We start from the raw sequence: 26709 nt of genomic DNA, 5'->3' as shown, positions 1-26709 counted from the left end.
ACACTATGTGTGCAACATCAAAAGAGATAATTTCAAAATATAAAAAAACATAACAATTATTAGCATGCAGGCTTTCATGAATCTGACAAATTACATGTACACAACTCTGAATGGCAAATATTCAGGTTATTCGGGGCTACTTGATACATATTTTTCATGAAATAAACAACTAAATACAGTGGAAACTCATGATAACGAGGTCTTTGGGACCGTGAAAATTAACTTGTTATATCAGGGTAAAAAAAAAAATATATAAAGAGCTGAGACCAGCAAAATTACCTTGTTATAACAGATACCTCGCTATATCAGACCTCTTTATAATGAGTTTCCACTGTATGACTAATAACTATTTGCAAGTGTCAGCATCCTTCCACACAAAAAATACAAATACAGGCTTTGAAAAAAATAATATGGATCAGCTAAAAAATGTGTAGGTGTACACCAATGCGCATAATAAACAAAAAACAAGTCTTAATCTTGATCATTTATAACTTATGTTCATCAAGCTAAAGACCTGCTCTAAGCTAGAATCTGCTTTTCAAGAATGTATGCGCATGAATCACTTTTCTGCAAAGTAAACATACATGTGCAGAAATTCCAAACAGTATACATGCACAACAAGAGAAATTAAATTTGCTCAACAGTAAAAGGCCAACAGGCAGATAAGAATTTCACGGGCGACAGGATATTTTTTTTTGAAGGAGGTACACATTTCACATTGTCACTGGGCAAACAGGCCAATTTGAAATGAAGTAAGCCGCTTGGACTAGGACAGCTAGAGACAAAAGAGAATGGAAATGTTATGAGGGCTAGATAGAAGCAACAACAAAAAAGCATGTCTTTGAAGAAGAAAAAAGACAAGCAAGTAAAAACACTGTCCCATAAGGCAAGACAAATTCAGTCATTAAACTTTGTAACAATCTCCATGCATGTATACCCTTTGTAGCATATTCCAATGAAAGATCACGAGCTACGCTACCAGACTACAGGACGACCTTGACAGACTTTCTGCATGGGTGGATAAGTGGCAAATGCAACTCAACCCCCAAAAATGTCATGTTCTTAGATTTAACGCTTCTAGATCCCCTGTAACAACCAAGTACACCATCGGAGGTACTGTATTACAGGAAACCCCCTCTCACTCGTACCTAGGGGTAGAGATCTCCAATGATCTAAAGTGGGATAAACACATTTCTAACATAACATCATCTGCAAATAAGGTCAATGGATTCATCCGTAGAAACCTTATATCATGTACTAAACAAACTAAATCCTTAGCTTACACAACCCTAGTCCGTCCAATTGTAGAATATAGTTCTAGCTAGTGTCTGGGACCCATATACCAAAGAACATACACAGGAAATTGGCAAGGTCCAAAGAAGGGCAGCCAGAATGGTATGCAATGACTACAGGCAAACTACCAGCGCGACAAAACTAATGGTGGGGTTAGGATGGGACTTGCTTTCTATTCAAAGGAAAGTTTCGAGGGTCTGTATATTGCACAAAGCCTTGGGGGGGGCACTTGGCCCTGCCGGTGTCGGACTACCTGCGTCCAGCTACACGAGCCACCAGACGTACCTCAGGAAACTCTTTCATCCAATACTCCACCCGCACCAATTGTTTTAAACACTCCTACATTCCACGTACCATCAAGGACTGGAACTCACTACCCTCCGACATCCAAAGGACCACGAACATTGACACCTTCAAACTCCAAGCAACCAACTTTTTCCGCAACCAAGACTCAAGCAATAAGAACTAAACAAGCACAGTGCGCACCCCCTCATTCCTCCTCGCTTGGTTCCTTACGTTGAGGAGTACTCCCGAAGAAGAAGAAGAAGAAGTTATCAAACTTACACTGGTTAATAGTAGTTATAGTCATCAAAATACAAGTACATATGTACAACTCAAAATATAAGTCATGAGAAAGTAACAAGAGAAAGATCACGTTTTTGACATACATTTTAGGCATAAAATCTAACAAAGAACATCCCATGACAAAACAGTTTATACCGAGATTTGATTTGGTTTAACTTTGTTAAAAACAGTATAGATTTTGAGAAAAAAACCCATTTAAAAATATCTGCATATCTTGCTGCATGCCATTAACCACTGTTAGTCAAGGCAGTATGAGAATAATTGGATGGAAACGGGCAAATAAAGTATAACACAAAAAAGGGGGAGCTAAAAAAGTTCTGACAAGTCAGAAAAACAGCTGACAAGCAAAAATGATAATGATAAAGATAAACAAAACTCAAGCTGAATGGCACGAGCCCAGGAGAATTTTTTCTCAAAAATATGAATAGTCCTGATACACGTTTGAAGTATGTACAAATATTTTCACTTCTACCCTCTTGGGGCACACATTTGGTACATGTAAACAAAACAAAACAGTGCCGTGTACAGAGCAGAACTAGAAATATCGCAATCTTAATTGCCGCGCAATGCGAATGTGTCCCCCGGCAGTGGCAGCGATTTTGTGTTATCCTCATGCTCGAAGGAGTGACAAAGGTGGCATCATCACCAAAACTATGTAGATTGTAATATTAAAGACACACCTCCATACAAAATTTGAAAGAAATCATTCAAAAAATGTGGCAGTAACAGAACACAAAAGGAACAAATGACCTTTGACCTTGTTAAAGAGGAATAATGGGGACAGCATCACCAAAAAGGAGAGATGTGTAAATTGTACCAAGATACATTTCTACCGTGTGAGTCAAAAAAAGTTCACACCTAGAAAATTGCTAATTAATTTTAAAATCATCTATGAACAGTAAATTATTATACATTTTATGAAAGAGTGTTTTATCCCAAATCATTTGGTACCATTTTTGTGTGGTATGTGTTCACGTTTGGATGAACAGGTGGCACTGTTTGCGAGAGTGCAAAAATCGACTTGCGCCAAAGTGATGCCTACAGTATGAATTATGTTGGGATTAGCGGAGTGAGAGAATGGATTGAATGTATCAAATGAAATGCATGCATATGTTTTTTGCAAAGGGCAAAGTCACACACACCCACACACACGCGCACAAATGTTCGTTGATATTTGATATTTGATATTTGTGGCATGATTAATTTTGTTGGGGGTGTTATTTGGATCTGCAAAGACCGAATTAATACCCAGATCCCATTGTTTTAGTCAAACATCACATAGGCAACTTTGGCACAAGTCGATTTTTGCACTCTCGCAAACAATGTCTCCTGTTCATCCAAGCGTGAACACATACCACACAAAAATGGTACCAAATGATTTGGGATAAAACACTCTTTCATAAAACATATAACAGTTTAATGTTCATCAATGATTTTTTAAATAATTAGCAATTTTCTAGGTGTAAACTTTTTTTTGACTCACACTGTATACAAAATTTGAATGAAATCCGTCATGAAATATGACCTGCAGAGCGCACACTATACACCCACCAAAATATGAACTTTTGACCCTATAAAACACGGGACACTGGTGGCAGCATCACCCAAATCTATAGGCTTGTAGATAAGATACACCTTCGTTCAAAATTTCAACAAAATCCCTTGAGAAAATTGGCCTATAGACAAACTTTATGTAATGCTCTGTCTTTACCCCCACATGGTTAAGTCCTAATCTGTTATTTGCTAGACCCAAAGTCTCCCTCAAAAGGGACAAGGGGGTATTTTATAGTGTGGAATACCATTTTTTTTGTGCAGACTTGGAACATCCATTAATGGTATTTCCACCTAGTCGGGTGTTAGCGAATTATGACCTTCTGCACATGTATGGAAACTGCTGACCCACCCACTTTAAGATGACATAAATAAAAAATAGCTTAAGTCTTCATCTGACTCCACGTCTCCATCCGACTCTACGTCTTCATCCGACTCTATGTCTTCATCCGATTCTACGTCTTCATCCAACCACACTTCTTCATCCGACTCCACGTCTTCATCCGATTCTACGTCTTCATCCGAAGCGTCTTCATCCGACTCAACGTCTTCATTCGATTCCACATCTTCATCCGATTCTAATGAAGGATCCAAATCCGAAGGAGCTGGCATCAAGTACATTTCCACATCTATTTTTTCAGAGAGCATAATGGGAAGCCTCTCCCTGTAAGGTAAGTTCTTGCGTAGAACTGTTCTTGTAGCTAGTTCCTCAAGAGAGTGTGGTGTTGTTGCTGGGCTTAAAAGTGCCATTAATTCCATCACCTCCGGATAATCCTGTAGGTATTGCTCAATGCAAACATCTTCAGTTGGACAACCATAGCGAATCAGCACCTTAGCAAGTGGAATAATGAAATCCCTATCATGGTTGAAACGAACAATCTTGACCAGGGAGTTGAGTAAAGATGTAACCGAATCAGGATCAAAGCCATTGTAGGAGAGGAGTCGGTAAATGACAAACTTCAATCTATTCCTTGCTTTCTTTCCCTGTCGACTGCAGTTCATGAACTGCATGTCCTTCTGCATGCCCTCAGCCATGTTGTTGAAGAACACTGAAGTGATTGATGATGTAAAGTCATCTGGGATTGGACTTGGCTCTTCAACATACATCTTGATACAGTTAATGATACTTCCAACAAACAGAAGGCTTTGTTTGAGACATTTAACTTCTAATCGATTGTATGCAAGGTTGAATAACAGACCTCCCAAAAGTTTGTGTATCTCATGCCTTTTCCCTCTAAGCCGTCCGTTATCTTCTCTGAATCCCTCTGCATACATCTCCAACAACTTTGGAATAAACTCTATTCCTGGTGATCCAGGGAGATGCATTGTGGATTCCAAGGCAGTCTTCATCATCTTCATGACAGTACAGAGTGGGTAGTCCCCTTGCATCTCCTTCTTAATCATAGACACAAGCAAGTCATATCCTTCTTCTGTAGCTCTAAAATCAAAGAAAGCAGGGTCAGTGTATCTAGATGTAAAATGCCAGAAGTTGTATTTATCTTTGATCTTGTCAGGTATGCACTTAATACCAATGGTGAATGCCTTCTGCCCGATCCTGTGCTCACCAATTTTTTTCTTCTTTATTTTTGTCATCATATCACAAAACCAATCATCAAGGTCAGAGTTGACATGGTGTGGTATAACTTCACTGTCATCTTCGGAATGCAAAGAGGCAGCAAAGTGAAATGACTCACATGCATCAAGGGCATGGTGCTTATCAAAGACTGCCTGTGAAACTCCAAGGAGTTCATACACCTTCACCTTGTCTGGGGTCTGCATTGCGACAACACTGCTTGATGCAAAGAATAACACCACATATTTGAAACTGTTCAAAGCAGCCACACAGGCTGGACTCAATCCATCTTCGTTCACTTGCAGTGTAGCCCCATGATGGAGAAGGAATTTGACAATCTCAATTCTTTCCATCTCCTGTGCTGGGTAGTTCTTTTTGGTTCGAAACATTAACATTAAATCTTTGTCTCCTTGGCATGCATAATGAAGTGCTGAATTCCCATGGACTGCACATGTCAGGTTTGGGTCAGCTCCAGCTTTCAATAAGAACTGTACTATATCCGTCTGTACATTTCTGCAGGCAATCATCAAAGGTGTTTGTCCTGCGCCATTCTTTCTGTCCACCCCAGCAGGATCACCTGAACGAGCAAGGTAATGTTTCACTTCAGCCACATCACTCAATTCTTCCTGGTCAATGAGAGACGCCAAATCAACACCATCTTCGAAAGACTGATCCTTCTTATCCTTGTGACAACAAGGAGAATTCCCAAATTCCTGACAACCGCTCTCTGATTGTGACGCCATTGGGTGACCGTATGATCTCAGACCAAGGCCTCAAGAATCTGAGGAAATATAAACGAATATTGAATTGAAGTCTCAGGTTTATACTTACTACGAAGGGCTACAAACTCTATAATACAGAAAGAACTCTATTTTTTACTACTGGTATATGCACTAGTTTGGCCAGAGGGGATTAGACCTCCCTGCAGGGTCACTGACAGGTGGTTATCTCATCAAATGTTTTATAATCAGCTGTCTATGATATATTTTTAGTAGTGCCCCAACAGAGATGTCCATGAATATATGTCACAATTCACTGATATAATAGCCAATTATAGATTCACATAGCCTTTGTGTTCTCATATTTAAAACAATCTTAACTCTCTTATCATTAGTCAAGCTATGACTGAGACTTCCTTGACAGATAAATTACTCTGCCATTATTCACAGAATTGTCCCTGCTGGTCGTCTTTTTTTTTCTTCATCGCCCTTACACTGCTCATTGTGGCGGAACCGCTCTTATCTAAAGGACACAACAGACGTTCATCACGTTGTTGCAAGTAATATAAATAATTTGAGTTTGCTTGTTACTGCATATCATTCAGATCTTCTCAACACTAATTAATCAATATATATACAGACTACTGTATTCTGATGCTCATCCTGTATCAATGTCTGTTTTCTTGCCTGTGTTTTAACCCAGGTGTTGTAAATGGGTACCTGGCAGGAATTAATTCTTTGAAATGCTAGAGCGCTGTAATGGCCGCCTTGCTAAAGCCAGGGTAATAATTGGGGGAGTGCCAGGAGTGTCACTACATGTACGTGACGGACATGTGCATTACCGGTATATAAGAAGCCACCCTTACTATTAGTATTATTATTAACGAGTTTAAACAGGAATACTTGTTGTATTGTACCTATAATAATTACTGGTGACTTCAATATTCATGTTGATAATGATAATCAAGAGTCAAAGTCTCTACTATTCTACTTGAGTCTTTTTGTTATATTCAGCAAGTTGCTTTTAGTACTCATACATGTATATGCGGCCACACTCTTAATTTGATTATATCTACTAAATATTTGTGGGGCGACGTTGGCCTGGTTCTTTAATATCGGATCATTTCCCTGTTATCAGCAGTCGAGCTAATTCAGTCAAAGCACCTGTACATCTCTCCATAAAAATTGTTTGTATAAATATGGATTCACTGCAGAGTTGTGTAGCTAACAGTTCACTATGTTCAAACACACCTGATGATCTTACGGCTACTTTATACACTAAAACTCTAATTTCAATTTTCAACAAACATGCACCTGGCTTTTTTAACGAAGACAGTAGCTTCTCATCAACAGGTACCATAGTTTACAAATGCTGTTAGAATAGAAGTTTTAAAAGGAAAGCTGAAAATAGATGGTTAAAAACAAGATCCCCCTCTTCGCATCTCAATTACGAAAGTTTTAAAGCTGCTCATAATAAGACATTATTTGTTTAAACATAGTTGTGGCTTACACCCAGTGAATAAGATCGATTTATCGATCCGTGATTGAAAACACGTCATGAAAAATCTTGGAACCAGCAGGATTTGAACATGCCATCTATTGCTTGCCGGGCAATGACTCTACGACCAGGCCATCCATCATCTTAATGCAGTTGATAATGCTCGCCACAGATGACAAACTTAATTCTAGATAGTTTGATTCTGAATGATAGTATGCAAAATTGAACATCAGGCCTCCCAGAACGTCAACAATATCCCATTTTTGATCCATCAGTCGGCTGCTACCTGCTTTGTGTTTCTCAGGATATATGCGTCCAACAGTTTGGGAACAAACTTTAACACTAAGGATCCACAAGCATGCTGTAATGGATTCTTTATCATGCCCATGACTGTACCTGGTGGGTATTCCTCTATCATCTTTTTATGTACAAGAGCCAAAAGCATGTCATATCCTTCTTGTAAAGCTTTGCCATCAAACAAGGCAGCCTCATCTGGAACAGGCAGTTCAGATCATCAAAAAAAAAAAACGTAATTTCCATATATGACTGACAACTTTACTAACACGAGAATTAATACATGTACAGTGTATAAAATAAATTTGTGTCAGCTGCCATACAAGTCTACAAGTATAATCTTTCATCTTGGGCATGTTTGCGCTTTTGTATATGTATGGCTTTTTGATTACAAAGACTTTCATTCCTATCTTGCTGACCGAAAAACATTACCTACTTTACATAGACAATTTCTCTTGAGATAAATTTTCTTATCCAGAACTCATAAAGTACGTTTAAATTTAAAAGGAAAAGTCATGTTCTCAGTCTGCATCAGAATCAGTTGAGGAATCCAATTCAGAAAGATCTGGGGACAGCTTTTCACCCTCTATTTTCTCACACAGGATATCAGGAAGACTCTCTCTGTAGGGTATCTTGTTGTGGAGTATTGCTCTTGCAGCTAGTTCCTCTAGAGGAGTTGGGGTTGTAGGTTTCAATAACTCTGACAACTCTTTGTCATCCTCGTCGTCATCCTCGTCAATATCCTCAAGGGAAGCATCATCAGTTGGACAACCATACCGTATTAAAACTCGTGAAACTGAAAGAATGAAGTCCATATCTCGGGCAACAGGTACAACTTCAAGAAGAGTTTTGAACAGAGATTTTTCCAAGTCTGGGTTGAGACCATTGTAGTGGAGGAGTCTACAAATGGTGAATTTCAATCTATTTCTTGCTCTCTTGCTTTGCCAGCTGTACACATCTTCCCACATGGCTTCAGCCATATGATCACAGAAGATTGAAGTGATTGATTTCTGTTGATCTGTACCCTGGCTTGTTTGTTCTGCAACCATCTTGTTTATGCAATTAACAATGCTGCCAACGAATGGAAGGCTGTTTACTAGGTATTTAGATTCAGACAGGTAATATGCGAGGTTGAATATAAGGTGTCCCAAATGTTCAAGGATCTTGCCTATCTTTCCTGTGGACTGGGTGTTACTGTTTCGGAAAGCAGCAGCGTATATCTCTAACAGCTTAGGAATAAACCTCAGTGATTCTGGAGACTCTATATAAAGCGATGCTGTAGCATCATCTATCATCTCCATGACCGTACCAAGCAGGTTTTCCTCCATCATTTCCTCCTTTATCAGTGCCACAAGCATGTTATATCCATTTTCAGTATCTTTACCAGCGAACAATGCATCTTCAGCACAACCTGCCAAAGAATTCCAGAAATTGTATTCAACTTTAATATTGGCAGTTAGACACTGGAGACCAACGATGAAAGCTTTCGCCTTGACCTCAAACTCTTCACTTTTACTTGCATTCTTCTTGTTCATCATTTCAATAAACCATGTATCAAGGTCAGAGTTGACATGGCAAGGTGTAACTTCAATATCCTCTGAAGAATGCAAAGATGCAGCAAGGTGAAATGATTCACAGGCATCAATGGCATGGTGCTTATCAAAGACTGCCTGTGAAACTCCAAGGAGTTCATACGCCTTCACCTTGTCTGCAGTCTGCATTGCGACAACACTGCTTGATGCAAAGAATGTCACCACATCTTTGAAACTGTTCAAAGCTGCCACACAGGCTGGACTCAATCCATCTTTATTCACTTGCAGCACAGCCCCATGATGGAAAAGGACTTCAACAATCTTAATGATGTCAACAACCTTTTCTTTCTGATAATTTGGTTTCTCTCTACATTCCAGTGTTACACTTTTCTCCCCTTGGCAGGCATAATGAAGTGCAGAATTACCATGGACTGTGCATGTCAGGTTTGGGTCAGCTCCAGCTTCCAACAAGGAGTTGACAATATCCTTTCGTCCATTTCTGCAGAATATCATCAAAGGTGTTTGTCCCGCACTGTTAGTTCTGTCCACGCCAGCAGGATCACCTGAACAAGCCAGGTATTGTTTCACATCATCCACATCTCTTATATCTCCTTTATCAATGAGAGACGCCAAATCAACACCATCTTTGAACCACTGATCGTTCTTGTCCTTGAGACAAGGAGAATCCCCTAATTCCTGACAACCGCTCTCTGATTGTGACGCCATTGTGTGACCGTATGATCTCAGACCAAGGCCTCGAGAATCTGAGGAAATATAAATGAATACTGAATTGAAGTCTCAGGTTTATACTTACTACGAAGGGCTACAAACTCTATAATACAGAAAGAACTCTTTTTCGCTACATGCAGCTAGTTTGGCCAGGGGGGATTAGACCTCAGCTGTCTATGATATATATTTTTTAGTAGTGCCCCAACAGAGAAAAACAGAAATTAACAATATTTTTGTACACAATTAACAAATAGAAGAGTTGTTCATGAATACTATGTCACAATTCACTGATAAAATAGCCAGTTATAGATTCACATAGCTTTTGTGATCTCATATTCAAAACAATCTTAACTCTCTTATCATTAGTCAAGCTATGACTGAGACTTCCTTGACAGATAAATTACTCTGCTATTATTCACAGAATCGTCCCTGCTAGTGATCAATTTGTTCGTCACCCTCACACTTCTCGTCGTGGTGGCGGAACTGCTCCTCTTCAAGGACACAATGGAAGTCCATCACGTTCAATGTAGACTTTCTGGGTTTTCGAACACCTGGAAAGTCTAGACAATGACATGTAAATGGACATTTATAAGTGAGTCAGCTCATGAGCCAGGTCGAGCTCCCTCACCTTGATCCCGGGCCTGGACACCGCCCTGGATCAGGAAAATCATAACTGATTTTATTATTTACTATATAAATCTATGTATCTAGTTATCTACAGTACCTATTATTTGCTAGTTTACCTAAACTATGCAGCTATCGAGAACTGAAACGTCACATTCGCGCATGCCCACCCCAATACAGCGTCTTCCCAGGGTTCACGTGCACAACCGTACGCCCGCCATCTTCCTCTTTAAGGAGCCTCCAGAGACAACACTTCGGACATGATGCCGGGCAAGGAGAGGGGACGGAGGGAGGGACATACATGTAGATACAGGTAGATACATAAATCAGTTATGATTTTCCTGATTTACCACAATAAGTCAATGTATCTACCTATTATTTGCTAGACCAGCGCGGATAAGACCAGGAGGGAGGCACGTCCCAAGTAGAAGGGGATTACTGGGGAACAATGGCAGATGAAGGGGATTACTGGGGAACAATGGCAGACGAAGGGGATTACTGGGGAACAATGGCAGACGAAGCTGCCCTTAGGGACGCGGTTGCAACAAAACCTCACCAGAGGGGACATCCCTAAGATAAAAAGAAGTAAACGAATTGGGAGAACGCCAAAAGGCGGCCTTCAAAATATTGACTAAGCCCACTCCCTGAAAAGCGCACAGGAAGTGCTGATACTCCTAGTATCGTGGGCCCTTCTTTCCGCAATTCGCGGGAGAGAGGGAATATTATTGCCTCCCTCTGCACCCACCCTCTCTAACCCCTTTCCCCCACTTTGCATGCTATATTTCTTGCAATTGATCATCAATCATCACATAGAAGCAAGTAAGAAATTATATGAAACGTCTTCTTTCTGTCAAAATTTCCTGAAATGATCCCCCTCAATATCTGGTTTGCACGCTTTGCATGCTCACTACCACCCTCCCCCCCCCCCCCCCCCCCCCCCTCTAAAATTAAAATCCTGGCTACACAATTATTTTAACATATATAAATTTACAGTTACACTGCATGTCAGTTATAATTTATAAATAAAAATATTCTGTTGATTATTATCATCCTGTTTGATGATAAAAGTATACAAACATTATTTAATAAACTGTCAAATATACGGTGTCGTTAAATTTTCATTATAAACGTAAACTTACTGTATACTAGTGTATACCCTTTATACATGACTCAGCTATTAATAACAAGATGATGTGTATGTGATAAATATTACTTGGTCGGGAGTGTATGAATGAATTTGTGTCCATCAAATATTTTTTTTTTTTTTTTTTTTTTTTTTTTTGCTGAAGCAAGGAAAATACATTTCACCCATAACAAAAAAAACAAAAATTCTTTCTTCCTTTTCACATCTGTCTATCTCTCTCTATACATGTATGTCTCTCTATAATGTCCGCTCTCTATGTAGTGCTCTCTAATTCTCACTCTTCCAATTTCTGTACTAGTTATTATTCATGTTCATACGTCTACTTCATCCTCCTGTATATCTTCGTCCTCTTTCTATCTCTCTTCCTCCCATTTCTCCATTTTCCCCGTCCTCTGTCTTGATCATCCTCTCTTTGCTACATAGTGTTAAACTTAATGCTCACTACCCCCCCCCCCCCCAAGTCTAATTTTGTTTTAAGAGTAGAAATGTGTAATCGAGATATCTTATTGCTCTCAAGATTTGATGAAACATCAAAATTAGTTTCCTCAAGAAATTTACAATTTTATTGCAACAATAACATGCAGGTGGGATAAATTTAGATAAATACAAGTCAGATAAAGTACGATAAAAGATAAAATTTTAAAGCTTAGTTTCAATATTGGTTAAACAAGGTGATGTTCCCCGACTCAATGAAATTGGCAAATTAATCTTACATCAGAAAGTACAAAGTGAAGAAACCTTGAATGCATATATATAGTGATGATAAATGTGTAATGTTAACATGGACAAAGCGAATATCAACAAGAAATATAATTCGTCATTGGAACGAATTAGGTGGTCTGTTATTTAATCTGAACAACTGGATAACTATAATCATCTCTGAGGAGAGTAGAATCATATAAATATATGGAACGAATTGATGTTGCAGTATACATTGATGATCATGATGATGGTGATAGGGATTATGACGATTGTAACAGTATCCTGTTTACGCGATTTAGTCAACTGACAGACTATAATGTATATTCAGTTTATAGAGGGTGCACTCATGCCTTTTATTAAATACCTTCCTCACATGTTTAACACCTGCGGAAGTCATGTAGATTCATGATGTGAACGAAATTCACCTTCCATAGGCATAACACGCAAATTAAGAAAATTCTGACATGTCGACTTTAATCGCAATTTTCACTACGATGATGTCATAAAAATGAAAAATGGTGGTCACTGATCTTGTAGAAAATTGTCTTAGCTACAACATATCAACAATCGGAAGAAAATCTATCAATATTTACATAGATACGATTTATTTTTCATAAATATGCTGACGTCATAATATACACATTCATATTTTAAGTTCCAAGGCCATTATGACGATATGTCATGATATACTTAATAGCCAAAATATGAAGGAAAAAAACGGGTGGTTTCCAAGCATTCTTAAGAGCTATAATGGATTTTTTATATGCATGTTTTTGCCCATATAGAGCTCACGCCCACAGACATTTATAGTTAACGGACTCACATTCTGTTATTAATGGTCATAAAGAGATAAACATGGTATCAAATTGTTCAGAAAAGAATAAGAAATATTATGAAAGAAAAAAAATGGTGATTCTATGTTGAGTACGGCCATGACGAACGAAAACACGTGGGCATACGCATGTGCACTTTTTTTCTTTTTTTTACAAAAATGCTCATATAGCCTGAAATGCATGCAAAATGAATTTGAGACGATTTGGAGCAATTTCAAATTTTGCACGTTTATTGATAATGATAAATATAAATGAGAAATGACTTTCCGTTATGAAGATATTATCATTGCCTTTCCAATCAAATTGTTGCAGTCAAACTCATCCTAATCTCAATACACTTCAGTGCCCGCCGTGGATTTCCACGGGTTCCACTAGTTCCTTTATCATCTCTTTCTGTACGAGAGGCCAAAAGCATGTCATATCCTTCTTGTAAAGCTTTGCCATCAAACAGGGCAGCCTCATCTACAACAGGCAGTTCAGATCATCAAGAAAAACAAACTATAATTTCCATACGACTGACAACTTTACTAACACGAGAATTAATACATGTACGGTGTATAAAATAAATTTGAGTAAGTTGCCATACTCAAAAGTCTACAAATACAATCTTTCATCTTTGGCATGTTTGTGCATTTGTAGATTTATGACTTTTCGATTATTAAGATTTTCATTCTCCGAGACCATAGAAATACTGGGATGATGTCCAGCGGGGGCTATAGCCTATCCTGATCCGGGTAGAGGGTACTCGTCAGCTGTAGTGAAAGCAAACCTTCTAGTGGAGTCCAGCCATGATGAAAATTGGTCCTGCGGAAGGCAACGGGAACCCACCGCAGTATTATCATCAGGATGACCCAATATATATGATATGATAGTTGTCAATTCAAATCAAGCTAAAGACGTTGTCAGGACCCTAGACACTAGATGCTAGGGTGTCGCGTCCAGCAGGACGAGCAGTGAGGATGGTCAGGTCGTCATCTAGCAAAGTCCTCACATGCGTGTTGGCACATGGAATACTAGAACAATGAGAGACGACAAGATAGAAACTATCAAACATGAGATGCAACGTTATAACATGGACTTGTTTGCTCTGACTGAGGTTAGATGGCTTGACAGTGGTGACTTCATGAGTGATGAATTCAGAGTGATATACTCTGGAGGGAAAGTAAGACAATGTGGTGTTGCTCTTTTGCTGGACAAGCAAACAGCAAAGAATGTATGTAGGATTGAGGCTGTAAGCGATAGACTGCTAGCAGTCAGAATAAAGGGATCACCAGTTGACATCGTTGTGTTGGTTGTGTACATGCCTACTACAAGTGATTATGAGGACAAAGATGTGGAGGATATTTACGACATGATCGATGAGGAGCTGGAAAAAGGAAAAGGAAATGACTACCATATTCTTCTTGGTGACTGGAATGCTGTTGTCGGAAGCTCACACAACACGATGACGCTGTTGGTGAGTGGGGTCTCGGCAGGCAAAACCATAGAGGAAATATGCTAGTGCAGTTTTGCAAGAGGAGAAAACTGGTGGTTACCAACACTCTCTTTGAACAGCACCCTAGACGTCGCTATACATGGAAAGCACCTGGGGATACTGCACGCTACCAGATTGACTATATTCTTGTGAACCAGCGTTACAAGAATAGTGTGAAAAAGGCCCTAGCATATCCAGGCGCAGACTTTGACTTGGATCACGACTTGGTGATGATGACAGTGCAGCTGAAACTGAAGAAGATGCGAGGGAGCTCCAAAGTGACGAGAATAGATAATGCAAAGCTGAAACAGAATACATTAGTGTATGCATCTGGTGTCCAATCCCGGCTGTACGCTAGAGAATTACCAAAGGGTCCCTCAGTTGAAGATGAATGGGAAAATCTAAAAAGGTGCCTTGCTTGGTAGTGCTGAAGAAAACGTTGGGTTTGGTAAGAGAAAGAAGATCCGTAAACCATGGACAACGGAGGAAATGATAGATAAGATGGACCAGAGAAGGACACTGAAAAAGGACAACACTGCAGAAGGTAAAAGGGGTTACAAGAGGCTTAATAATGAACTAAGAAGAGCTACAAAGCCCGAACTGACTGGTGGGAACAACAATGCAAGGAATTAGAGGAGCTAAACCGCATTGGGAGAACAGACCTTGTGTACAATAAAGTGAAAACTCTTAGTGATGATTTGAACAAAGGGAAAGGAAAGAACAACACAAGAGGGGTGCTGGATGTGAATGGAGAACTGCTAACCAACCAACATGACATAGAGGATAGGTGGCGTCAGTATGTAGAGGAGTTGTATGCGAGGGACAACAAACCAGTCGCTCTGCCCTTGGAAATGGAAGAATGTGTCATGGCAGATGACGTTGGTCCCCCCTTACTTTCAGAAGAGGTGCATGCTGCAGTCTGTCAGTTAAAGGAGAAAAAGGCAGCTAGGGAAGACAACATTACTGCTGAAATGCTCAAGAACATGGGGGAAGCTCGCATAATGGCACTGACTGAATTATGTCAACATATACATGAAAAGGGAGTATGGCCAGAGGATTGGACAAGCCAGTTGATCACTATTAAGAAGACTACAAAGGCAATCAGATGCGAGGATCACCGCACAATCAGCCTGGTATCACATGCTTCAAAAGTATTGCTAAAGGTACTCCACCATCGGATTGAAGCGAGGTCCAAAGATTATATTGGAATCGACCAATTTGGCTTTCGTAAAGGGGTCGGTACCTGAGAAGCATTTGCTGTAATGAAAATATTAAGTGAGAGATGTATACAGCATGATCAAGACCTATATATCTGTTTTGAGGACTACGAAAAGGCATTTGATCGTGTCAATTGGACTAGGCTGATGGAAGTGCTGTCAGCCATTAGTGTTGATTGGAAAGACCGTAGACTGATTGCATCCCTGTACATGTCTCAGACTGCAAGCATTCACATTGGAGATGGAGTCTCTGAACCAGCCGTCATTGGACGGGGAACACGTCAGGGATGCCTGCTGTCTCCTCTTCTCTTCAATATCTATGCAGAGGCAATGGTAAGAGAAGCTCTGGCAACGTTACAAGAAGGAGTGAATGTCGGAGTGTTAATTAAGTCTGTACGGTACGTTGATGATCAGGCCACACTCGCTGTCACTGCCGATGGCCTTCGAAGACAGATGGTACAGATGGACCAAGTAGTTAGGAGCTATGGCATGAGAATAAATGAGAAGAAAATGAAGGTGATGATGACAAGTAAGGCCAAGACAAAAGAAATAACCATCATGATAAATGGCAACAGACTAGTGCAAGTCAACCACTTCAAATATTTAGGCAGTGTGCTGACTGAGGATGGCAAGTCTGCCAAAGACGTCAACTTGCGCTCAGCATTGGCAAGAGCTCCCTTCACTCAACAAGATATCCTGATGAGCCACAATATTGACCCGAGTTTAAGAAAGCGTCTTGTGAAGTCTCTAGTATGGAATGTACTGTTATATGGAGCAGAGACGTGGACACTCGCCAGGAAGGACATTCAGCGATTGGAAGCGGTCGAAATGTGGTGCTGGCGTAAACTACTAGATGTGTCTTGGAGGGACAGAGTTTCGAACGAAGAGGTGCTGCATCGAGTTCAAGAAAAGCGGGTGCTGCTTCAAACGATTAAAAAGAGACAGAAGAAATGACTTGGACACATCATGCAGCATGATGATAGCTTGATGATCAGAGTCCTAGAAGGCCGTCTACATGGAAAGAAGTTGAGGGGAAGACCTCGTAAAGGCTTTCTAGATGATTTGATTGCGGAATGTGGAGCAACGGAATATGAAATGCTGAAACGGATGGCTAAAGACTGAAGTACTTGGAGAGACACTTGAAGTAGAACTCTGATTGGGTCACTGAACCTGTCATAAACTGACAGATCACTATTGATGATGATTCTCATCTTGCTGACCAAAAACATTGCCTACTAATACATAGACAATTTCTCTTGAGATAAATTTTCTTATCCAGAACTCAAAAAATACCTTTAAATTTAAAAGGAAAAGTAATGTTCTCAGTCTGAATCAGAATCAGTTGAGGAATCCAATTCAGAAAGATCTGGAGACAGCTTTTCACCCTCTATTTTCTCACACAGGATATTGGGAAGACTCTCTCTGTAGGGTATCTTGTTGTGGAGTATTGCTCTTGCAGCTAGTTCCTTTAGAGGAGTTGGTGTTGTAGGTTTCAATAACTCTAACAACTCTATGTCATCCTCGTGAATATCCTCAAGAGAAGCATCATCAGTAGGACAACCATACCGTATTAAAACTCGAGAAACTGAAAGAATGAAGTCCATATCTCGGGCAACAGGTACAACTTCAAGAAGATTTGGTAACAGAGATTTGTCCAAGTCTGGGTTGAAACCATTGTAGTGGAGGAGTCTACAAATAGTGAATTTAAATCTATTTCTTCTTGTCTTACTTTGCCAGCAGTACATATCTTCCCACATGGCTTCAGACATATGATCAAAGAAGACTGCAGTGATTGATTTTTGTTGATCTGTACCCTGGCTTGTTTGTTCTGTAACCATCTTGTTTATGCAATTAACAATGCTGCCAACAAATGGAAGGCTGTTTACAAGGTATTTAGATTCAGACGGGTAATATGTGAGTCTGAATATAAGGTTTCCCATATGTTCAAGGATCTTGCCTATCTTTCCAGTGGACTGGGTGTTTCTGATTCTGAAAGCAGCAGCGTATATCTCTAACAGCTTAGGAATAAACCTCAGTGATTCTGGAATCTCATGAAAAAGTGTTGCTGTAGATTCATCCATCATCTTCATGACCGTACCAAGCAGGTTTTCCTCCATCATTTCCTCCTTTATCAGTGCCACAAACATGGTATATCCATTTTCAGTATCTTTACCACCGAACAATGCATCTTCAGCACAACCTGCCAAAGCATTCCATAAATTGTATTTAACTTTAATATTGGCAGGTAGACACTGGAGACCAACGATGAAAGCTTTCACCTTGACCTCAAACTCTTCACTTTCACTTGCGTTCTTCTTGTTCATCATTTCAATAAACCATGCATCAAGGTCAGAGTTGACATGGCAAGGTGTAACTTCACTGTCCTCTGAAGAATGCAAAGATGCAGCAAGGTGAAATGATTCACAGGCATCAATGGCATGGTGCTTATCAAAGAATGCCTGTGAAACTCCAAGGAGTTCATACGCCTTCACCTTGTCTGCAGGCTGCATTGCAATAACACTGCTTGATGCAAAGAATGTCACCACATCTTTGAAACTGTTCAAAGCTGCCACACAGGCTGGACTCAATCCATCTTTATTCACTTGCAGTGCAGCCCCATGATGGAAAAGGACTTCAACAATATTATTGATTTTTACAACCTGTTCTTTGAATTCTTTCGGATAGTTCGGGTTCTCTCTACATTGCAGTGTTACATCATTCTCATTTTCGCAGGCATAATGAAGTGCAGAACTACCATGGACTGTGCATGTCAGGTTTGGGTCAGCTCCAGCTTCCAACAAGAAGTTGACAATATCCTTCCATCCATGTAAGCAGGATATCATCAAAGGTGTTTGTCCCGCACCGTTAGTTCTGTCCACGCCAGCAGGATCACCTGAACAAGCCAAGTATTGTTTCACATCATCCACATATCTTATATCTCCTACATCCATGAGAGACGCCAAGTCAACATCATCTTTGATCCACTGGTTGATCTTCTCCTTCTGAATAGGAGACTCTCTTAATTCTTGTAATCCACTCTCTGATTCTGATGCCATTTGAGTGATTGTAAGGATCTTGGACCAATATCTCCAAGTATCTGAGGAAACAGAGATGGAAAATGAAACCTTCATATTTCTTATTGCGACACGGGTGGGACCAATCCTTTTCAGATGCTAAAAGTATTGACTTCAACATTTGAAAGAATCCCTTTTCCATAATCAATCACAATAAATTATAATGAGTATATCCATGCCAATTCCAGTTATAGCCTATAGGGCCATCTTATAGAAGTCAGACTTTGTGAAACTGCAGTACTCAACAAATGAAAGAAACAGTCTGGAAGCACTTGGATAAAGGCTCGATTCATTACGGGTTTTGGCAGATCCCAGGTTTGACTTTAATATTTCCGGCAGAGACCAGTTTCCTAACAAGAATTTTCCCCGCACCAGAAATTGAGACTTTGAGTACACCCAGGTACAGGAGTTCGGATAAAAATGCTGAACTATTGACGCAATGGAAAGACAGTTACTACTTTCAAATCAATTAAAAAATTGTTTATTCTTGGGTAATTGATCTTCAGAAGAAAATAAAATCATTTAAAATGACAGCTACATTTTTTTTTGCAAAAGAACAAGCTTTGTAATACTGTGTGTGCAGAAACCTAAGTCAGACGACGGCAAGACAAGCTCTACCAAATACAATACTAAAATATTGATCAGACTTAAAGCTTATCTGCCGTAGTTTTCAGGAGGGATCAGACTGCCCTGCAGGGTCACTGTACATGTGGTTATCTCATCAACTCAGCTCTCAAATAACATAAGAAAAAGAGGATCACGGGGGACCAATGGTCACCGATTAGGCATTGTTTTTTATATAGAGGGCGCAAGTAGCTACAAGTAGTGCAGTGTGCCTTTAAAATAACAATGTACATCTATACAGTAGGCTTGCGGTTGCACCATGTGAGAGAGAGGATTGGAGAGTCATGAAAAGGACTCTCGATAATCTTTCTTTCTTGAGTGTGTGTAGTCCTGACGATGGATAGTCAACCTGTTCGAAACGTCTAGCCACTCCTGCCACCCGTCCTCTCCAACTGGCGCTACAGTTCTCCTTAGAACTATAAGCTAATAACAATAACCAACAGTCTTTTTCAAGATTAACACCAACAGTCCTTTTCAGGACTACACACACTAAAGAAAGAAAGATTATCGAGAGAGTCCTTTTCAGTACTCCCCAATCCTCCATCTCTCTCACATGGTGCAACCGCAAGCCTACTGTATATCTACATCACCATGCAAGCCGATACTTGTAAGCAGCAATGTACATCTAGGCCTAATAGGTATTAGTTGTCAAAATATCCACAAAATAATGGCTCACCCAAGTTATTATGCTGAAGGAAAATAAATCAAAAGCACAAGGAAAATAAATTAAAGCACTTGGAAGCAAATCAAAGTGCCTTTCAATAGTTTAGAAGTCAAGTTGTTCATGCTCGATGTGTGGGAATATAAGCCCTACAACCGTCATACGTGCAATGTGTGGGCATATAAGCCCTACAACCGTCATACATGTACGTGCAGTCAATGCAGACGAAGGTCCAAAGTTCAATTCAATTCAGTTCACTTTATTTGCACATTTGATAAAAATCACAGTTACAAACATAGCAGATCAGACATATCAAAATGTGGGGGGGGGGGGCAAAACAAAGGCCAAAGGTCTATCAAAGAGATTCGATCAATCAGATTTAAACCATCTAAAAATCCGACATGAGATTTAAAGTAGCCACACGAAGAATCAAAAGTGTTTTGAATTGATGCAAAACTCATATCATTGCGAAGGGGAAGCCTTGCCGATAAAATACAACAACACTTCTCTTCACAATATGTTTGGGGCCCGCAGATATACACTTTAAAAAATGTTAGTTTTGAGATCTAGATTTTCTGCCTTCAGCGGTCCTTTGTAGAGCATCAATATTTATGACGTCACGGACACGGCTGGCTAGCTGCATACTGCTGCACGGCGCTGAGCTGTTTATCCAGTGTGTGACATCACTATTCAGAGCTCGCTACGCTTGTGTGTTTGACTTACGTTCAGGGGCGTTCGGGGGTCTAAGGAGGGTCTTGAAAAATTGCATTTTACGCCTTTCCATGATATCTATATGATTTCTCAGCAAATTGTTCGTGTTTTTCAAGAGAAAATCTTTACATCCATATGTAATTTGTTCTAATTATGAGTTGTTAGTGAATTTTCTTTGTGTAGCTCCTTTAAAGAGTTTAAAGAAACTACAAAATGAAAAAATAACTGAAACACAATACATTAAATTTCTATAATATCTTACAGAAATATTAATAGTTGGGTAGTTAAATGTACGGATGCATCGATATCAAGCTCAGCTAGCCATCTTTTTATACGAGACATTGTTCTGCAACAGACTGCAGATGGCAGCAGAGAAGAGATCTGGGCGGGCTTTAAATCAAATATTTCCTTCAGTGGCTATATCAACCCCTAGGAGCTCACAATGCATTAGAGATAGGTATAAGTTTGATGCTGCTTGACGACGGATAGTCAACCTGTTCGAAACATCGAGCCACTCATCCTCTCCAAGCACTATAGTTCTCCTGAGAACTATATGCTAAGAAAGATAACAAACAGTCCTTTTCAGGACTACACTCCTTCATGAAAGATTACCGAGTCAGAGTCCTTTTCAGGACTCCTCAAACCTCTCTCTCTCACACATGGTGCAACCGCAAACCTACTGTATAGGTATAAGTTTAATATCGAATAATCTTAATATTTCCATTTATAATCCGAGGTCACATTTGTGTCCAAAAACAAAGAAATCCACACTCACATTCTTTGTTGTCGATGTTGTTTTTCCCAGCAATTTAATAAAATTATAAATTCAGCAAAATCTTTGATTTTGACGAGTAAATAACTTATCAGTTTTCACTAACAGGTAAGAAACATAACAACTTTCAAATCATGACCATTAATGTGAACAATTGATGAAGATTTACATGTAGTTGACTTTTGGTATTTTTTAGTTAAGTAAAGGAGGGAGTTTTGAGCCACCTAAAGCAAAATCCTATTTTGGGACTCTTTACTTCCTATTTATAATCATTTCTTGTTCAAATCATGAAGCCCATACTATTATTATTTTAACAAGAAAAGAATCCCAGAAAAAAATCATGAATTGCCATGGCAAATTCACTTACATGTTCACCGCCGGTTTCGGAGGTAGTTTTCAGCCTAGCGAGGCAGTTTTCAGCTGTATGAATGTACGTAGTCAATAGGGAGTGCGCCCTGTGCGTTCGCCCATTGATCAATAGCACGGGCTTGCTGTGGTATGAAAAAATAAGACGCGTGCGGCCAGAGCACGTAATCCCCCGCATGGCCGAAAAACTACACCTGCGGGTCCGGTGATCAGAAATTGGAATCTAAACTAAACAAAGATACGGTGCTATAGTATCTGACTGCAGTGATATGATACATGCGGTGAGATACTTTTGAGCTTGCGATACTCAAAAAATCTGACTCTAAATCTGAAAAATACTTGAAATACAGCTCATGTTATCAGAGTAGTTAATGGTTATTACTTGAGAGTATTATTGGGGGGGGGGGGGGGGAATCAGGCCTTAAATTTCAACATTTTTAGGGCAAGGCCACTTTTATGTAGGGCACATTCCTATATTACAGCACAAATGGGGGAAATGGGAAAGGGCACAACAAATCTCCAAGGCCAATGAGAGGGGCATTGAGGCCAATCAAAGGGGCATCCAAGGCCAAGGCCATCCCCCCCCCCCCATCCCCCCCACTCGGGATCGACACCCATGCTTATATAAAATAGATTTTGATGGGTAGGGTCTGTACAAATGGGCGTGTCAACAGTGGTCAAAGATAAGATAGAGGCGGACTTTCAAGAGATAACACAGGGATAAAACAGAATACCGCCCCTGAACTAGGGAGGCGAGTTGGATCAGTCCGTAAAGCGTCTGCCTGCGAACCAAAGAGCCCGGGTTCGTCTCCCAGGCGGATGACTGAAGCCTGCGTTGTGTGTTAACTTGCCCTCCCCTTGTGCATGATATTTGTAACCTGCAACTCCATTCTAAGACAAAGATTTCCTTATATGCAGATGACACGGCAGTATTTCATCATGGAAAGGATTATAAAGTTTGTGAATACAATCTCCAAAAAGATTTTACCCGTATCTTGAAATGGCTAAAATACAATGGACTGTTTTTAAATGCAAATAAAACCAAAACAATACTATTTGGTTCCAAAAGAAAAATTCAAAATAATAATATTTGTATTCGTTACAGTGACAATGTACTCGACTCAGTCGAAAGTATGAAATATCTAGGTGTAACACTAGACAAAAGCTTAACATGGTCGTTACATGTAAAAGAAGTTGTTAAGAAAGTATCGGGTACGATTGCCTGCATTAGACGTATACGCAATTATATTTCCCGTAAGAATCTTATTACATTATACTATTCTCTTATCCTACCGCATTTAAACTACTGTAATTCAGTATGGGGAAATTCTTCGAAACAAAATCTAACAAAGTTGCAAAAATTACAAAATAGATATGCACGATTAGTTCTTCGTGCCGAATATTTTACACCCCAAAATGTTTTAATGAGTAAATTGAAATGGCGGTCATTAGAGGAAAGAATTAAATACAGTATCAGAAATGCATCTTGATTTTTAAAATCATAAACGACCTATCACCACCATATCTTAATCCATGTATAAGTAAAAGACCGATATTATATTCTACTCGTTATGCTTTAAACAGTCCATTATTCATTCCAAAGTGTAAAACAAATTTTAAAACGAAAACCTTAGCGGTTTCAGGAGCTAAAATATACAATAAATTACCCTATCATATTAAAAATTGTAAGTCGCTGCAAAGTTTTAAAAAGAATGTCAAAACCTTTCAGTTTCCCTTGTAAACATATTTTCACGTTAATTTGACCTTTATTTATTACATTTCATTCATCTAGTTTTTTTCAATTTGATAGTTGTATTTTTTTCCTTATAATTTATTGTTAATGCGTGTTTTTCGTTACCCATGTTTAATTATTGTATATACCATGTATATTTTACCTTTGTATGTATGTTTTGAATTCATGTTATTATTGTACATGTTTTTTATGTGAATACAGGGCTCTCTGGGAGAGCAGGCTCAGAAATGAACTTGAATGAGACCACCCTGTTAAAATAAAACTATAATAAATAAATAAAATAAATTGTGCATAGTTTCAAAAAATGAAATGGAAGCTCTTATTACCAATCATGTGAAAGAATATGTTTTGACTATTAATACATGATAACAATTTTGCCGGGAAACCGCCTACTAATTGATATATTTGGTAAATTAGTCTATCTATTGGTGTGGGAGAGATAAACGCATGTGTCGCGCAAGTGTGCAAAGTCCTATATAAATCTTTCTGTGCTTGTAACTTTACGAAGACTGGGCCAAATTTCTTATCATTTTGATGATTCCAGAACCTTGCAGTACACACCAATACTTATATGCTAGATGACCAACCTTTTCTGATCGATTCCACGTTTCTTTTACAATGCAATCGCATGACCATAACTGATCTTTATCTTTAAGTGGAAAACACTGCGTCCCTCAGATAGGACGTTAAATGGAGGCCCTGTGTAGAGAAGAGTCACTACCTTGCACGTTAAGACAGGGCTGTCAACTTTGGGGAACTGCTTCGAGGGAAATTGTATGCAATTATTTTTGGCTCAATGGGGAGTGGGTGTTGAAGAAAAAAATTCCTCACTACTCACTAACCCCCCGCCCCCCCCCCCCCCCCCCCCCCCTTTGAGCAAAATAATTGGCAATGATACGGTACGCTGGTTCATCCTACACATTTGGCTGGAGGTTTTTCCATAAACCGGGACATTGTGGGAGGAAGGGCGTGGTGGTGGGAGAATGAGCACGGTGGCGTGAGACTCCCTCCAAATGCGGGAGGGTTGACAGACCTGGTTAAGAACCCACTACACTATTCATATTAAGAATAAGAGTAGGGGAAAAACCCAGAGTAGGGGAAAAACCCAGTGTAGTGGTCGACCCGCACACACACCCCACCTAGTCAGTCTATCATTTATGGGCAAAAATGAAGTAAATATTCATTAAATGTCCAAATAAAGATCATATGAGTTGCAAGTTGTTAGACTATGTTTATTACCTGTTTCGTGTCAATTTTCTTGTTATTTTTTTCGGAAAAACATTGATATTAGTATAGTCTACACTTTTTCACAGGTTTCACGGCAAACCGCTGCACAATGTACAACAAGTGCATACCGATGCGATGGTGGGTTGCGGGCGGGTGCGCTCCTGTGTGCAGTTATCTACCATAAGCCTAATAATGAGGATCTGAGACAGACACTGATAACACCTAGATCTACCTACACATAGGTGCATTACTATCCTGGCTGCGCAGCTTTTGATTCTCAACATTTCAAACACCTGGCTTTGACTTTGTACAAAACTCAAACTGATTTCACTCAAAATCGGTAGGCCCCCCTACTTACAATAAATAGCAGTAAAATACTTTTTTTTTTAACTTACTGGTGTTAAAAAGAATAATTTTAAAATTCAAATAGTAAGTCTAGTGACAGTGTCAAATTTGTGTATAATACCTGCCTTATTTAGCATTGCCATTGACTCCCTAATCTCTATGCTTTGCTGGAGCGGATCTACCATCACCATGCATCTCACTTTCTCAGATTTAACGATGCCATAAGCCTAGGTAATATATAATAATCAATACTCACTCAAATTTAAATATTTGACAGCCGGGTATTTCGTACATCAAAGCATCTAGATCTACCATTGGCAGCTGAACCATGACATGTATTATCATGATATGTAAACATACATGTAGGTTGCAGTCAGCTGTTGTCGATCGTCTCTAGCTCTGGCTTGATCACTGCACCACACAGTAACGTAAATGGCGCGAATTTATGGAACGCCAAAAGTACCGTACGTAGTGCAGTGCGCTAGCCATCTGATCTGAGGGTGCGTTTATGCCTAATTTGAAGGCAGAATGAGCGATTTGAAAAGGCGCTCATCGTAAACGCAGTTCCACGGGTCGGTGTAGATACTGTTTATGCTCCCTTCTCCAGGCCAATTAGCCCCGCAATTAGCTAGGTCAATTATTAATGGGGTCTTGTCTTCTACTCACTTCTCTCTCTAGTCTCTCACCGGCTCTAGTCTCTCCATTTCCACCACCCCCCCCCTCCCCCTCTATCTTTCTCTGTCTTCGAAGGCCTACGTAGTTTCAAATTTCTGTTTTAAAACTAATCGCCTGGGTAGCGTTTCTCGAAACCGTCATAACTACAAGTTCACCGACATCCCATTGAAACGCGTGTTAAACTTATACACGCGTGTCAATGGGATGTCGGTGAACTTGTACTTATGACGGTTTCGAGAAACGCTGCCCTGGTGCACAGACGGAACAGTTTATGAACATATTTAATTATAGAACGTCATATGCCTCAACGCTAGATCCCAAAATTTCTCTCCATACCCATCCACCCCACCCCCTCCATTTTCTCTCTCTCTCTCTCGCTCCATCTCTTTCGTTTTTGTTTTTGTTGTTATTATGTTGTATTGTCACGACAACGCGTCCCTAAAACAAGAACAGAATGAGGAAGGCTCAGATAGATACCACTCATTATAGAATTATATATAGGTATATATATATATATATATATATATATATACGTCTACCCCCAAAACAAAAATCCGGGAATGGAGGGACCACATTCATGTTCCCAAAATGTCCGGTAAAGGGGTACCGGTACTTTTCATCGATTAAAGGTAATACAAAGTTTTGGGAAATTTCGAAAATTGGGTGGATAGTGATTCTTTACAATTTTGATATATTTGGATGCCCCTGTGGATGTATTAAGGGCACTAAAAAC

At 39.6% G+C, this 26709-nt stretch overlaps 2 protein-coding genes across 5 annotated transcripts; one reads left to right on the top strand and one right to left on the bottom strand.

Moving 5' to 3' along the window:
• Positions 1-3679: 3679 nt before the first annotated feature.
• Positions 3680-25853, bottom strand: LOC100888333. Of its 4 annotated transcripts, none has more exons than XM_003725350.3 (2): positions 25558-25774; positions 3680-5783 (listed from the first exon to the last, which is right to left on the bottom strand). In XM_003725350.3, the coding sequence occupies exon 2, from the start codon at positions 5743-5745 to the stop codon at positions 3787-3789; it is 1959 nt and encodes a 652-aa protein (XP_003725398.2). In that variant the 5' UTR covers positions 5746-5783; positions 25558-25774; the 3' UTR covers positions 3680-3786. The 4 variants fall into 4 exon arrangements, with proteins under 4 accessions (XP_003725398.2, XP_030843153.1, XP_030843152.1 ...); XM_030987293.1 differs by lacking the exon at positions 25558-25774 and adding an exon at positions 9471-9545; XM_030987292.1 differs by lacking the exon at positions 25558-25774 and adding an exon at positions 8112-8203.
• LOC753063 (craniofacial development protein 2-like) lies at positions 14099-14578 on the top strand. The gene has a single exon (XM_011676625.1). It carries the CDS (start codon positions 14099-14101, stop codon positions 14576-14578), a length of 480 nt encoding a protein of 159 aa, XP_011674927.1.
• Positions 25854-26709: the final 856 nt, after the last annotated feature.

Source organism: Strongylocentrotus purpuratus, unplaced genomic scaffold (genome assembly GCF_000002235.5).
Source record: "Strongylocentrotus purpuratus isolate Spur 01 unplaced genomic scaffold, Spur_5.0 spur5_scaffold_16, whole genome shotgun sequence".
NCBI classification, from domain to species: Eukaryota; Metazoa; Echinodermata; class Echinoidea; order Camarodonta; family Strongylocentrotidae; genus Strongylocentrotus; species Strongylocentrotus purpuratus.
This window is presented reverse-complemented; position numbering and strand designations above follow the sequence as displayed.

Bases quoted from the DNA above. Each gene is read 5' to 3' on its own strand.
- LOC100888333 (XM_003725350.3), bottom strand. From the start codon at position 5,745: ATGGCGTCACAATCAGAGAGCGGTTGTCAGGAATTTGGGAATTCTCCT.
- LOC753063 (XM_011676625.1), top strand. From the start codon at position 14,099: ATGAGAGACGACAAGATAGAAACTATCAAACATGAGATGCAACGTTAT.